Source organism: Phoxinus phoxinus (genome assembly GCF_949152265.1).
Source record: "Phoxinus phoxinus genome assembly, chromosome: 19".
NCBI classification, from domain to species: Eukaryota; Metazoa; Chordata; class Actinopteri; order Cypriniformes; family Leuciscidae; genus Phoxinus; species Phoxinus phoxinus.
The window spans coordinates 7,072,437-7,087,781 of NC_136894.1; the positions used below are offsets into that span (position 1 = coordinate 7,072,437).

Genomic DNA, 15,345 nt, shown 5'->3' on the forward strand with positions numbered 1-15,345 from the left:
GAGACAATCTGTTATAAGTATCTGTACAGAACACTTTGTTAGTTATGTATTCAGTACCTCGTGCATTAGTAAAGTAATCTGGTTCTGGCATTTAGGTTTCAGAAAACAAGTGCATTATCCTCAGATTGGAATTGACATGTCTCATTCATGAATCACTGTGAAAGTCCTTTAATTTCTGTTTCTTAAAGGTTAATGACTTAAATTTCAGCATGTTCTACATTATAGTTAAAAAGATATTTTCTCTCATTCTTTAATATTCTTCTTTTTATGAATTGCCCATTAATAAAATTTTGCAGGTGTCAGTCGACTAATTTTCACTTATTTTTGAGTCTTATTTTTCTCTTTATCTTCTCTCTGTCTCTCTCCCTTTCATATCCTTTTAATATTAAGTACTATCCAAGTGCTAATTTCCTGTCTGGCAACTCGAAATTACCCATATCTCTCCTAGAACAAATTATTATTACATAACTAGTGAAAACTTGTGAAAATGTACAAATTAACGATGTGATCCCAATTACTTCTCTTTCCGCTTGTCACCCTATAGATATGATTGCTCTCATTTTCTCCCTCCCTTCCGACTCCCTTCCAGAATGACTGTCTAATGTTATGTTTGTATGTGTAACTCCTCAGGCTGCATTTCCTGGTCTTCCACACAGAAGAGGTGCATGATGTTTTGCGTATCTGGGATGGGCCTCAGGACGGAGGCGTTCTCCTCAGAGAGCTGAGTGGCTCGACACTTCCTCCAGACCTCCACAGCACCTTTAACACCGTCAGTCTGCAGTTTACAACCGACTTCTTCACCAGCAAGCAAGGTTTCGCTCTGCAGTTCTCGGGTACGTGTTTTACTCGGACTCCATTCACTCTCATTCCACTTCACAGCTCCACATATTCACCAGCGATCACCTTGGAATACTTGATCATGGGAATTCACAATGCCTGTATATTCTCTAAAAGGGGGAATAGTTAATTTTCTCACAAAAGATATGAAGTGCATAATTGTTTTGTTTGTTTTGCTCTCGTGCATTAAATTAAATTGTTGTGATTCATTATGGAGTTATTTGATTTGGTTCAAGGCTTGGACGTCTTTATTATTATTATTATTTTATTAATAAAATCAAGCCAGAATATAAACTGGAAAAAAATCTACCAGAATCAAGGTCGCTTTAAAGTGGGCGGCTGCAACAGATGAGCATGTTAAGTAAATCTTTGCAAACATATTATGGTATTTTTATGCTTTAATACAGTCACATACACACAAAACTTTGAAGCGGGAATATAAGTTGTTTTTATTTTTTGGGAAATTGCATTTGCATCTTGGTGTTTCCATCCAGCACCATCCTGAAACTCATACAAGTTTTGATAAAAACCTTGCTTGAGCTCCAGAATGACAGCTGAGAAGCACCATCTTAGAGCTTCTCCTAAAGCCTCCGACAGCACCCACCCTGCAGCACGGCCCAGCAGACACAACCTCTCCACTGACAATAAATGAAGCCCGTTAAGCCAAGGTTTATGTGCTTCTGTCTGCTGTCAACCTGTAACCAGGGAAACCATTCCCGTCCACCTCCATCAGCCATCACTCCAACCAGAGAATCCTGATTTTTTTTTTTTTGCATGATACCTTAGAGACCCAAAAAACAACATTTAAAGGTTTTACACAGAGAGTAAAAAGAAATAATATGCCATTATGCATTAACGACATGTTATTTCAGTTCCAAAGCCTCACATTTTACTTTCAAAATAGCCCTTCTGGGTTAAAGCATCTTTAAGAGAGTACCACAAAGATGCAAGTGCCTAGATAAATAAATTAGTGTGTGTAGAAGAATGCAGACTTGAGCTGTCATTTGGGTGCTCTTTACAGCAGTTATTAGATATTCATAATGGCTGGTAGGTCAGCACCACAACCCAGTAGATGACTTAAATGGTTATGAACTCCAGACTTTCTATTTTTCAGTCTAGTACAGTGGTTCTCAGCCAAGCAAACTTTCAATGAGGCCATAAAATGAGACAAATGAGCATTACAATGAGCTAAAGTTTAACATTCAAAGAGTAAACTGACATTCTACTTTATTGCTTATTTCATTCATTCCCTCATCAGCTGTCATTTTACGTAAGAGCCAGATTTTCCACGGCCTTGAAAAACTTGGATTTATAAGGGGATTTTAAAATTGTGTTTTTTAGACCTGGAAATATTAGAGAAATGAATAAGGTCTTTAAAATATTTGATTGAGCAGAAATAGCTATTTGTGAATTTTAAAAGAAACAATAAAAAACATTGTAATTATGACAGAATGACTAGAAAAGTCATGTAAATGAATTGGTCTAAAAATAAAACCCTGATGGATTTTTTATAATTATTTTCACAAAGGTTGAGAACCACTCTAGGATATTAAGCGAAGGGGATCCATTGATTAAATTAAATTTTGTGACTGGATGTTTGTTTGTTTTTCTCTGCAGTTTCAACTGCCACTTCCTGTAATGATCCTGGCATTCCAACAAATGGCACTCGCATTGGAGACAGCAGAGAGCCAGGGGATAATGTGCTGTTCCTGTGCGATCCTGGATACCTCCTACAGGGGGCGACCAAGATCACCTGTACCGAGATCAACAACCGCTTTTTCTGGCAGCCTGATCCGCCAACCTGTTCTGGTATGAGCACTCCCATCCTCAACCAACAATTCCACTGTGATCCCTCCATCTTTACGCAGTCATTATCCAGCATATTTTCAGCATAAGAGCGGGCGGTTTTATCTTAAAAAAGTAAGGCTTTCAATGTCAGTCGTGATGCCGGTCACTTCCATTTATTTTAATTGTACAAAAACAGTGCGTTATGCACACTAAACCATGTTGCAAACTGGTATTTGTTATCATATTATTTTAATTATTATCGTAATCATAAACAGTTATGTTGCTCAAATAGAAAACCATTTACTGCACTTTATTCTTCTAGTTATTTACTGATAGCGGCTAATCAATCAGAAGTCTTGTAGCCTGGTTGACACCAGACCCTTCTCAGTTGTAACTGAGAGTGGGTCTGGGGAAGGTTCATTCACAGCCCATTTCCAAAGGGGCGTCACCAACGGACGTCGCTCAAATGCCTCTAGGTGCAATTGGATAGACTTAAAACCAATCAGAGCGATCGTCATGGTCTAAAGCGAAGCCCGCCTCAACGTTTGTGATTGGTGCCTCGATTTGGAAAAATTGGAAATGGGCTTGAATAGGCTCTTGGCCAGATGGACTTGCAGAGCAAATCTCAAATTTGCCGGACGTTCGTCAGGGTTTTCCCAGGCTAGAAGTCTTGCACTTTCAAAGAAAATAACTTCCTGAAAAATAAGGTGGATACTCTAATCCATTAGTTTCACATAAAGACATTAAAATTAACACACAAGCAATAGTGAAGTTGTAATGAATATTGACACAGCTGTGTTTAGACTAATAACTAATAATTCTAATGCAAATATAATGTTTGTGTTTTTACATTAAAGCTAGAGAAAACACTTTATACAATGAGCTAGGTATCAGTATTTTGTTGTACAGTACACACTCAGTTATGGTATGAAAACACAGTTACATGGTAAGAAACCATTTATGTGCAAACTAGATTCAAATAGACTCAAGGTTGCAATTTAAGTCATATTGAAATTCCTTTCAGTTGTCTTTGTTCGAGTCCTGGTTCACTGATTTAGTTTGCACCCAATTTAAACATAACACATACGCAATACATTTTAAAATCATACACAGGAAATATAAGAGCCTAAGAATATTCACCACATTATTGACTAATGTATGAGATGATTAATCATGTAGTACAGAAAAGCTATCATTATTATTATTAATATTTCTGCTGGACTTGACCAGCTGTTTGCCATCTATTCTCTTGCACCAGCTACATTATAAATATTTCATCACACCACTTCTCTTTAAGCCACTTTATGTTAACAACCACACTAACAATAGTTTAATTAGGTTGCCTTGTTCAATTGAACTCAATATGAGTGTGAATGTTTCCCTGAACCACAGGCAAAACCCTGGAGATGTTTGCTTGTTCCAGGTAAAATACCTGACATTGGACCCACAGACAGTACTGAGTTGAGCACATGACTTAATTGTTTATGGATGATATTCTTTAGAGAAAAAAATAAATAAAAATCCATGAGCGTTCCAGGTTTACCCTATTTATCAATGTTTTTTTCAAGGCTGTGGGTATCCTAGGTCATCAGTGAAAATGAATTGTCAAGGGGGTCAACGTAATTGCTTGATTTTTAATGGTTTTATTAATTAATTTACTTTAAAGGAATAGTTCACCCCAAAAAATTGCCATCAATTACTCACCCTCATGTCGTTCCAAACCCGCAAGACTTTCATTCATCTTCAAAACACAAGTAAAGATATTTTTAAATGAAATCTAAGAGCTGTCTGTCAAAACAAAAGTCTTGAGGGTGAGTAACTGATGACACATCTTTTCATTTTGCTGACCTAACACATTTTTGCTTGTTTTGTCTTATTTGAAATAATTGGAAGTCATCTTGAGGCCCCCATGACAGTTTGCTGAAGCCCCTAGTTGGCCCTGGACCCTTGGTAGGGAACCACTGTTCTAGATGAAAGACGTTTTAGTATTTTTCTCTGCCTTCCTTTGTGCTGCAGCTCCATGTGGAGGGAATCTGACGGGTCCCAGTGGACTGATCCTGTCCCCTGAATACCCAGAGCCCTATCCTCACGGCAGAGAATGTGACTGGACAGTAACAGTAACGCCGGACCACATCATATCACTCACTTTCAATCAGTAAGATTGGTTTATAAGACTAAAGTCCCCTATTTCCTGTAGGTAATAATAGCTGCATTATCATTACAATACATATGCAATGTTATTTAAGTATTATTTATACTATTATATTCACTGTGTGTGTGTGTGTGTGTGTGTGTGTGCGCGTGTGGATGGATGGATTCAATTTATATTTATTTTTAGTTATAATTTTATTACTTTATTACAGTTAAATCAATGCCAAGGCAACATTTCTAATTTTGAGTTTAGGTTTTTCATCTAATATTCGTTTTAGTTTACAATAGTACTGGTAGTGTGTAGTCATATCATACAGTACATGTTTCTTCCTCCCGTCAGCTTTAGTCTAGAGCCGAGCTACGACTTCCTGCACATCTACGATGGGCCTGATTCTCTCAGCCCGCTGCTGGGCAGCTTTTATGGCACTGACGTCCCTGAGCGCATTGAGAGCAGCTCCAACACACTCTTCCTGGCCTTCCGCAGTGACGCCTCACTTAGCAGCAATGGATTTGTCCTCCAGTACACTGGTATGTTGCTCCCTTGTGTTGGGAGGAATAATTTATATCCGTTTCCATTTTGTAGGCATGCAATACAATCCTTCTATGACTGTATTGCATGATAATTTGGTCAAATAATGGTATCAGAATGACCCTAATTTTCCATTTGTCTTTGTTTTTCTTGTTCTTTTGTATGTGTTATGTTCCGTACTGCAACAGCACTTTGACTGTTGCCTTGATCACTCTCTCCTATTCACCATTGTGTGGCGTGTAATTATCGACCCATGGCACTTCTCGCAGTCGTCTAGAAAAGAATTATGAAAATGAAAAGCCAGAATGCGCTCACTAAAGCTGGCATCTGATCAATGTTTTGCTGTCACAATAAAGGCTCTGCGCAAATGAGAACAAATGCAAGTTTACTGTCCCTGTATTCGCCCTGCTGACCTCACTTTGTCTGATGACACTTTGGCTTATTTGTTTATTCATGAAATGACAGACTCGTCTGATCAGACACAACAAGGTCCAACATTAGAGATGCCATCCATACTGCCACACTTCTTCTAACGATCTTTGCCATAGTACATCAGAAATTTATATAAAATGCATTTCTTTTTTCTCTACATCGACAGTTGTATATAATGTGCAGACATTTATGTCAAATATATTAACAAGATCATGGTGTCTTTAAAAGTTTTTGTGACAGATGCCGTTTTACTGAGACACAGAGACTGTTTCATACTGTATATAACTTCTTATTTGACCATGCTTTTAATAAATAATGTGCAAGTAAAAAGTACTGTTCAAAAGTTTACAGTCTTTAAAAAAAAAAAAAACATTTATTTAGCCAGGACATATTACATTTATCAAAACTGACATATAATAATACAAAAACATGTTAAGTAAATGTTGTTCTTTTGAACAAATAATTAAAAAATTGTTAATAATAGCAATTATTTGAGCAGCAAATTAGCATATTAGAAAGATTTCTAAAGGATCATGTGAAACTGAAGACTGCTGAAAATTCAGCTTTGCCATCACAGGAAGAAACTGCATTTTAATATATTTTATTAGTTACTACTTTATTTGATACACATTGCTAGTACTGGGTTGGACCCCCTTTTGCCTTCAGAACTATCTTAATTATTCGTGGCATAGATTGAACAAGGTGCTGGAAATATTCCTCGGAGATTTTGGCCCTTATTGACATGATATAATCACTCAGTTGCTGCAGATTTGTCCGCTGCACATCCATGATGCAAATCTCCCGTTCCACCACATCCTAAAAGTGGTCTTCTGGATTGAGATCTTATGACTGTAGAGACCATTTGAGTTTAGTGAACTGTTATGTTCAAGAAATCAGTTTGAGGTGATTTGAGCTTTGTGACATGGTGCGTTATTCTGGTGGAAATAGCTATCAGAAGATGTGTACACTGTGGTCATAAAGGGATGGACATGGTCAGCAACAATGCTAAGGCTGTTGTGTTCAGACGATTCTCATTTGGTACTAAGGGGCTCATTTGGTACTAAGTGTGCTAAGAAAATATCCCCCTCCCCCACACCATTATGCCACCAGCAGCAGCCTGAACCATTGATACAAGGCAGAATAGATCCATGCTTTCATGTTGTTTATGCCAAATTCTGACCCTACCGTCTGAATGTCGCAGAAGAAATTGAGACTCATCAGACCTGGAACCTTTTTTCCAATCTTCTATTGTGCAATTTTGGTGAGCCTGTGTGAATTGTAGCCTCAGTTTGCTGTTGTTAGCTGACAGGAGTGGCAGCTGGTGTGTCTTCTGCTGCTGTAGCTCACAAGGTTTGATGTGTTTTGCGTTTAGATATACTATTCTGCAGACCTCGGTTGTTACGAGTGGTTATTTGAGTTACTGTTGCCTTTCTATCATCTTGAACCAGTCAGGCCATTCTTCTCTGACCCACTGGCATCAACCATTTTTGCCCACAGAACTGGCGCTCACTGGATATTTGATCTTTTTCTGACTATTCTCTGTAAACTCTAGAGATGGCTGTGTGTAAAAATTCCAATAGATCACCAATTACTCAGATCAGCCCGTCTGGCACCAACTACCATGTCACTTTAAAAGTCACTTGAATCACCTTTCTTCCCCATTCTGATGCTCAGTTTGATTTTCAGAAAATCGTCTTGACCATGGCTAAATCTGAAATCGCCTTCTAAACCCACATTCACTATTCCCTACGTTAGTCCACTTATCACTTACCACTTATGTTCACTTGAAGGAGTGAATGAAAATGAGTGAGTGAATTCAGACAGCCATTAAACGTTGGTTGTACACTCGTTATTGCGGTGCAATGTGGGATTGAATGAGTGCACTCAATAACACCCACTATTTCGGACACCACTAAAAATGGCTGTCCTTAGTATAGGGGGTTAATTTTGGATTCAGCCCATGCCTACATGCCTAAATGCATTGATTTGCTGCCATGTGATTGGCTGATTAGATATTTGCATTAACAAGCAGTTGAACAGGTAAACCTTATAAAGTGGCTGGTGAGTGTAAAATATAAATTACAGTTTTACCAGTATTCTGATCAAATGGTTAGTCACTCATTGGTGAGTATAAGAGACATTTAAAAAATCTTACCAACCCCAAAAATTGTAACAGTATTTTGGGTAAAGATTGTTAAATTCACACTGCTCTCATGTTGTTTATAGAGGCAAATACATCAGAAAAACAACTACAGCTATTATTTTACTCTATTTTTGTTATAAATGCTTTTTTTTAGTCTCTGTCAATGAACTTAAAGTTAACTAGACTAGAACACTTCCTACTGATGGCCGTTGCTGGCATGCAACGGTCCAAGCGAGAGAGACCACGCTCTTTAGATCACCCTCTGTTGGGCTTGGTGAATGAGGAACAGTATTCTCTCAATCTGGTGCAGCAGATGGACACAGTGTGTGGCACTTCAAAAGCTCCAGTTCCAGACCCCAGTCTCCTCACAATGAATTAGTATAAACTAATAATGTAGAAGCAAATCATAAATACATGAAAAGTGTGTTTATTTCAGCTTAACCCTGACAGAAGTGTTAGCGTAGCCGGTCTGGCACAGGGTCACGTTGGTTCATCTGTGCATGCTGCTGCTGTTGGAACAAGCTTCAGGTGCTGTCAACCTCTTTACAGACCAATCAGCTTCTCGCAGACTTCCAACCGCGTCTGATTGGCCTCTGAGGTGCAATATGTGGGCCAAGGCTCTGCACACTTGACCGACAGTTAAATAAACACCACACACACATACACACTCCATTGCCTGTCCGAACTGTTCCCTGCCAGCTCAAACATTTGTCATGTCCAAATGCACAAACACATCCTCGCCGACACACACACACACACACACACACACACTCATACGCAGCCTCATCAGTGGACACCTGATCTAGAACTTAAGGTTGGCTGTGGTCCACTTAATTACTGCCCGCTTCGCACTGGTCTTGTTAGGAGCCCGGTGTAGGAAGATTAACTGAGTTGTGGACTGTCTTTAACGTCGACCCCAGTAAACAGATTGCGTCTTGTTTGGACGTGCTATTGGGCCATGAAGGGCACGGGCATCAGCACGAACAATGCAGTGTAACTATGTTAGGAAGTAATATCTCAACTAGAACTGCATGCAACCCTTTTTTTGCTGTGCGATGCAGATGTGTAGGTAAGAATGATTGATTTCTAATTTTGGCCAAAGGATGCGGTGTGCACCATACACATGTCCTGCTGGGTGATGGACTGTTTTGTGTAGTCAGCAGACCTGATCTAGCCCAGTGTCACTTTTAATCTGTCGTGGGTCACTGTTCATGCTCCACGGGGCATGTAGGTTGCTGTAGAATATTTCTGGATTGTGAATTGGGTATCAGGGTGTGCTCATTTTAAGCATCTTTAAAGTGCACTTATTCACACAAAGAGCCTCCAGTGTCTTTATTCTTCTGTTTTTAGCTCATATGAGTCTCAATTGCGAGTCTTTTGAGACACAATTCAACTTTTTTTTTTAACTTTTTTTCCTGGGGAAAAAAACCTGTAAAGAACCTGCACCAGCAGCGTCCATATTTATATATACACATATACATATAAATATGCACTACCATTCAAACATTGAATTATTAATTAATTATTTTATTATGTTTGTTACTGTGAAAAATGCATGTGATTGTGATGCTTGCAGCGTAATATGTCAATAGAAGACACACATTTTACAGATGTTTTGTTTAGCATATCATTTGCATGTCTTAGTTTTAAAACATGCCTTACATTGCAGTTCCTAATCAAATCAAAGCCACTTGGTGAATGACTGAAAATTATTTACTCACCAAAGCAAATTTTTACTTGCATTAGATGCTTGGTGAATGTTTGTATATGTAAAGGTCCCTGTGCGCGCTGGATTATCAGTCTTACACAAATAGCCATAAATCATCCTCTCTCGCTCTCTCTCCTTCTTTATCCCTCTCACCATACTTTGTGTCTCTTTTCCTCAACAGAAAATCCCAGAGAGTCATGCTTTGAGCCAGGGCTGGTGCGTAATGGTACTCGTGTTGGAACTGAGTTGAAATTGGGGGCTACTGTCACTTATTACTGTGACAGTGGCTATACGCTGGAGGGAGACGCCACACTGACTTGCATCATGGGGGGAGACGGCAAGCCCGGCTGGAACAAACCAAAACCTGTTTGCATAGGTAAAAGCATATAATGGAAGTTCGGCAAGTACTTTTTTGCAAAAACGATCTGTAACCATGTGTTCTTCCTTTATCAAAGACCTGGAGTTTGTCACATTTGTTGCTGTTCCCTTTGAAATAATCAAAGGCTCATCATTGCAATGTAACCTTGAGGAATGCTTTGAACACACTGCAATTTCACTTCGGCAAACACTAGGGACATCTAGCCGGGCAGCTCAGGAATCAGACAAGAAAAGTAATTTAAGATCAGCTGAATGAGGGAAGGGCAGAGAGGAGTTTGGGGGGGACAGAAAATTAGTCTCTAATGCCTTCTTTCTGTGGCTGTCTTTCTCACTAAGCTCCGTGCGGTGGTCAGTATTCGGGCTTGGAGGGTGTGGTGCTCTCCCCTGGTTATCCTGGAAACTACAGCAGCGGGAGGACTTGCCTCTACTCGGTTATTGTGCCAAAAGACTATGGTAAGTAAGCACATGTATAAGCATACTATTGCGCACACACAGATACCCATTCATTTCTGTAGCATTACAATCAAGGAGTATACAGTTAGCATACTGTAACTAACTGTTAGCATTCCCATTTATTTCAGTGATATTTGCAGAAAAATGTGATTCTGATCATCAAATCCTCAAAATAAATGCACACGGTTCCAAATCATTCACTTGCTGCTGAGATGTCAGATATCAGACAGGGAGAAATATAAGTGGGAACTTATATTAGATTGGTAACATCTACTATAATTTTAAAATTGCAGTATTTTTGTTGTTTACAATGGAGAAAGATGCTTTTTGGATCCAGATTTTGTAGTTACGGTATCTACTGGAACAGATGTAAATAATGCTATTCAATGAAATCAGCCAGTTCAATACACCATGTTTGAATCAGGCACTAAAGGGCAAAAAGTGTTAAATCCCATCTCTTCCATGTTAAATGTGTGTCCTTATCAGCTGCAAACTGCAACTTTTGTTCAACGTTTGCTCTATTGTTTGGTGTCTATTTTCAGTTCATCATGCTGGTTAGCCCCAACAGTCTTAGAGCAATCTCATTTGTCCAAATTCCAATCAAAACGTGTCCTGGTTAACTTTGATTTGTCACTCAGGACTTGTTTTGTCACGATTAGTTTAGGAGGAGGTGTTAAAGTTTATACATAGACATATTTAATATCAGTAGACACCATGTAGAAGACTGTGTATATATACCAAGACGGTTAATTAATTACTAGAGTTAGTACAACACGCGTTATGATGGAATAAGCCTCTTCTAAATTAAAGAGCCAATCGCAATCACTGCAGATGCCATCAGAAACTCCAGTTCCTGTAGAAACCGTATGTTCTGACATGTGCACTTTGGACCACACATGCATGTGAGCATAAGAAACATCTACGGGACAGTTCATGTCAGATTTTATTGCTGATTCAAAATGTTATTTAAATGTGAGTTTTTGAGATTCAGTTTTTCCCCATTCAAGTAGTTAGGAGTTGGACTTGCATGCCCGAATTACAGTAGCTAGCCGGAGGTGTTGCAAATATGGCAACACCGAATGAGCCACATGAATTGACTTTCCTTGACAGGGACTTTGATCCATATTGCTCTTCGTGCGGGTCTCTGAGCCTAGATAACGACACACATTTGGATATCCCCTCATATAACCCCAGCAGCTTCTACTTGACCATGGGACCCTTTTATTTGATCCATAAAAGGAGGTCATCTGGCCAATTTGGGGTTCCTACAGAATCTTTATTAGCAGATGCGAGCCTGTCTGTATTTCTCTGGGTCAAGCCAAACGTTGTGGAAGCACAGCTAATTAAGGCACAAATTTCCGTAGGCATGGCATAATGGCTTCGAACAGCTGCGGGATAGGGAACGTTGCAACACGGGGTTTCTTTTTTATGGCCCTCATTTGGAAATTTACTCTGCTAAGCACCAGGGTGTGTCTAGAAAGCACAACAGGTGGTTCACAGGTGTGATTAGGTTCTGTCTTTTACTATTGAATTAACACTTGCACAGTCATGGTATGCAGTTGCATAATTCATAGTTTTTATGCAGTTATGTCTCTTCACTCTCTGTCTCTATTTATCTCTCTGCAGTGGTGTTCAGCCAATTTGCATTCTTCCAGACTGCGCTAAATGATGTTGTGGAGGTGTACGATGGGCCTACCCAGCATGCCCGTGTCCTGAGTTCTCTCTCTGGGGCCCACACAGGTCAGCAAACCTTCTCAAGCGGTATTAACTTGACTCTATCAGTCTATACTGGCATTAGGAGATGAATGCTAAAGAGACTGCATTCAGTCTCAAAGGTAAATAGAAGTAGTCAATTAAGCAACTCCTTTAACAAGATGAGTTACATCCAAAAGTAAAAGAGACACAAGCCTGTATGGTTCACAAATACTGAAATTTAAGGCTGAAGCATGCCATTTTTGCACCACCAAACGTGGAAAGAATAAGAATAATGTATTACTGAATTACTGTATGTAAAAAGCTCTGTCAAATGAGTAGTACTGGATAGTGTCGAAGTGTCCCACCAAAAGCATTGTTTTTTTAAAGACACTGTGTTGTTAAAAAAAAAAGAGTAATTTCCTGCAACCCCTGCATTTTCTTCCATTGTGTTGCACTCCATATAGCGGTTTTTGAATGCTAGAACATATGTTAAAGTATGTACTGTATAAACCCCCCAAAGAAATGCATTTGAACAGGTCAGTCAAGAATTTAAAGGGAACATACACAAAAACATTTAAATTCTGTCATCATTCACTTACCCTCATTTTATTCCAAACCTGTACATCTTTCTTATCTGGAAGACAAAAGATAATCAGAAAAAAATGTTTTCCGTACAATGAAAGTCAATGGGGTCCAAAACTACATTGGAGCACATTGACTTTCCTTGTATGGACCAAAATCCACAGAGACATTTAAAAAAAAAATCTTATTTGTTTTGTACTTCATAGAAGGAAGAGGTTCGGAATGCTGATTAAATGGGAACGGAATTATAGACAAAAAATAGATTTTTGGTTGAACTGTCTCTTTAAAATGTATCAGTAGACTAGTCATTTAGACACAAAAAAAAGACACTTCTGCTTTTAATCGTTAAAGCTGCTTCGGTACTTGTGAACAGTGGAGTTCTCAATTATCAGAACATACAATGACGTACGCGAAAGATGATGATGTACTCGAGAATAAAACGCAGAGTTTCACATAACAAGCTTGATGACTCATAGAGTCTAACAAACAGATTTCAAAAGGATCCAGTAAATAGGGTTTTCTCCCTTAAAGCAGGAAATAAAACAGAATCAAATAAGCAAAAACAGACTAGCCAAATAGATCTCCACTGAGACGCCGAGGCTGAAAGCTTTTATTCAGCCATAATGGAGTTCCATTTAATGCGGTCAGTTGAGGAGATTTCGGCTCGAAGATTAACAGGGTTTTCTCGCTCGCTCTCTCTGCTTCTGACATTCCCATGACAACGCAGATGAGCTGTGTACATTTTTATTTTTTCTTCACCCTTCACACCAGTCAAACACCCGCGATTTGCGTACGGCGTGAAACCCTGCGCGCTCAAGGAAGGTGAACCGCTCAGAGCATATATACTATCTTGAGATGCGGTTTTTAACTTCAGATGCCGGTGTGAAATCAGTGAAGTGTGCTTGGGGGCTGCTGGAAATAATGCACACTTTGGAGCGTGAATAGCGAGCAGGGAATAGTCAGAATTGATACTAGGCCACATAAAACAGCAGATTTTCTATTATCTTTTTGTGCTGCGGAGAGAAAGGAAACAAGAGTTGCTGTATGTCACCACTGTTATAAGCACAGTTGTCAGTTTTGATGGATGTTTCTCAACTTTCTCAGTAGAAAATCATGGAAATTAATAATCTGCACAAATGAACAGCAAGTTTCAAGTGAGGTTGTCCTCTGTGAATTAACTGTTAGAAACTTATTTTAAACAATAGACAAGGATTTTAGACACACAAAAAATGAAAGTAGTGTGAATTTATTTCGCCACCCATATTACTATGGAAGTCTGTTTCCGCCTCAGAGTAAAGAAAAAAAAAAAGATATCTCACAGTTGCAACATTCGCAATCTTAGGGCTTGAACTTAAATTTATGAATCACTTTTTGGTTCTCATCACTCCACAACTTATCCTTCATTTTCAATGGTGACCAAACAAGAAAAATGTTATGCCTAAATAGAAAATAAAACATATTAGGCTACTGGTAATAATTATAAACGATGTAAGCATTTGAGCATTTAAAATGCCTTGAATTCTTCCTCTTCCATAAAACTGTTGAACAGCCAGCCGGAGGTAGACAAACCGGCAGATCCACCTCTGTTGAGTCATCATATTTTACACTGTGATCCTCAGTCTTCTGGAATCCTGACAGGATGTTGTCAGGCCACGTCAGTCCCCTCCACAACAACCTTGAATGTTGCATAACGCATCCTTCCTGTCGAGGTGAATCTGTGGGCACCATCCAGGTTTGCTGTTGGTGTGGTGTGACACAGGACTAACAGTTTCCGAGCAGCATTGCAGAATAATGTGGCCATCAGAACAAACAGCAGGGGCGAATAAATCAGCGGTCAGGGTTTCCCCACACCTCTGCCTCCACCAGATTATTACTGTAGCTGTCACTCTGTCGGCTGCCCACGGAGGCTTGTTCTAATAACATCCCAGCATGCCAAAGGCATGAGCAGGCGCATTGGTCAATCCCAACATGAACGAGAGTGTTGTGCAGTTTCATCTTCTCTGGCCACTGCACAAATTTGTCAACACTGAACCTGCTCTCTGCAAACCCCTGTGGAGCTCGCCTGGGCCTCAGGGATCTGTGGGTAGATTCAAAGCCTCAGCACCCACACCACGGCACAGAAAGCACATGCGCTAATAATGAGCAATGCATTTCAAGTCACCTTTATTTATATAGCGCTTTACATAATACAGATTGTTTCAAAGCAGCTTCACAGTGAGAACAGGAAAATAATGCATTTCGGCTGTTGTTCAGCTGAAGTCAGTTCAGTGTTGATTCGGTACCGTTGTAAAAATCATCAATTATTATGTTTATTTCACCTATAGTTCTGCAAAAAAATATGTCTTCGTCCAGCTCAGTTCAGTTCTCATACAACAGTGTAAGTACAGTCAATAGTATTCAAGAATATTGATCAATAATATTGTTGAATAGTCCTATCATACAGTCATATCCAGGTGCGACGCAAGTGTTTTTTGCTAGTTTCAGCCCGACACAGTTATCATGTTCACGTCCTGCGCCACGTTGTTTAAATAGCAAATGCATTTGGACCTACAGTATGTGTGCGCCCATGGGGCGTGCTGGTCTGAAAACGAGGTGTGTTCAGGTGCACCTTCCTATTTTGAGGCAACTGAAATAGACTGCGCCGTTGAC

The 15,345-nt window shown here is 39.4% G+C and overlaps 1 protein-coding gene across 1 annotated transcript in view; it reads left to right on the forward strand.

Moving 5' to 3' along the window:
• csmd2 (CUB and Sushi multiple domains 2) overlaps positions 1-15,345 on the forward strand; it is a 256,709-nt gene that overhangs the window by 176,452 nt on the left and 64,912 nt on the right. The window contains exons 26-32 of the mRNA XM_079589756.1: positions 631-833; positions 2,455-2,646; positions 4,642-4,780; positions 5,117-5,304; positions 9,770-9,964; positions 10,303-10,419; positions 12,046-12,159. Of these exons, the coding sequence (XP_079445882.1) occupies positions 631-833; positions 2,455-2,646; positions 4,642-4,780; positions 5,117-5,304; positions 9,770-9,964; positions 10,303-10,419; positions 12,046-12,159 (1,148 nt within the window). The remainder of the gene's footprint in view (positions 1-630; positions 834-2,454; positions 2,647-4,641; positions 4,781-5,116; positions 5,305-9,769; positions 9,965-10,302; positions 10,420-12,045; positions 12,160-15,345) is intronic.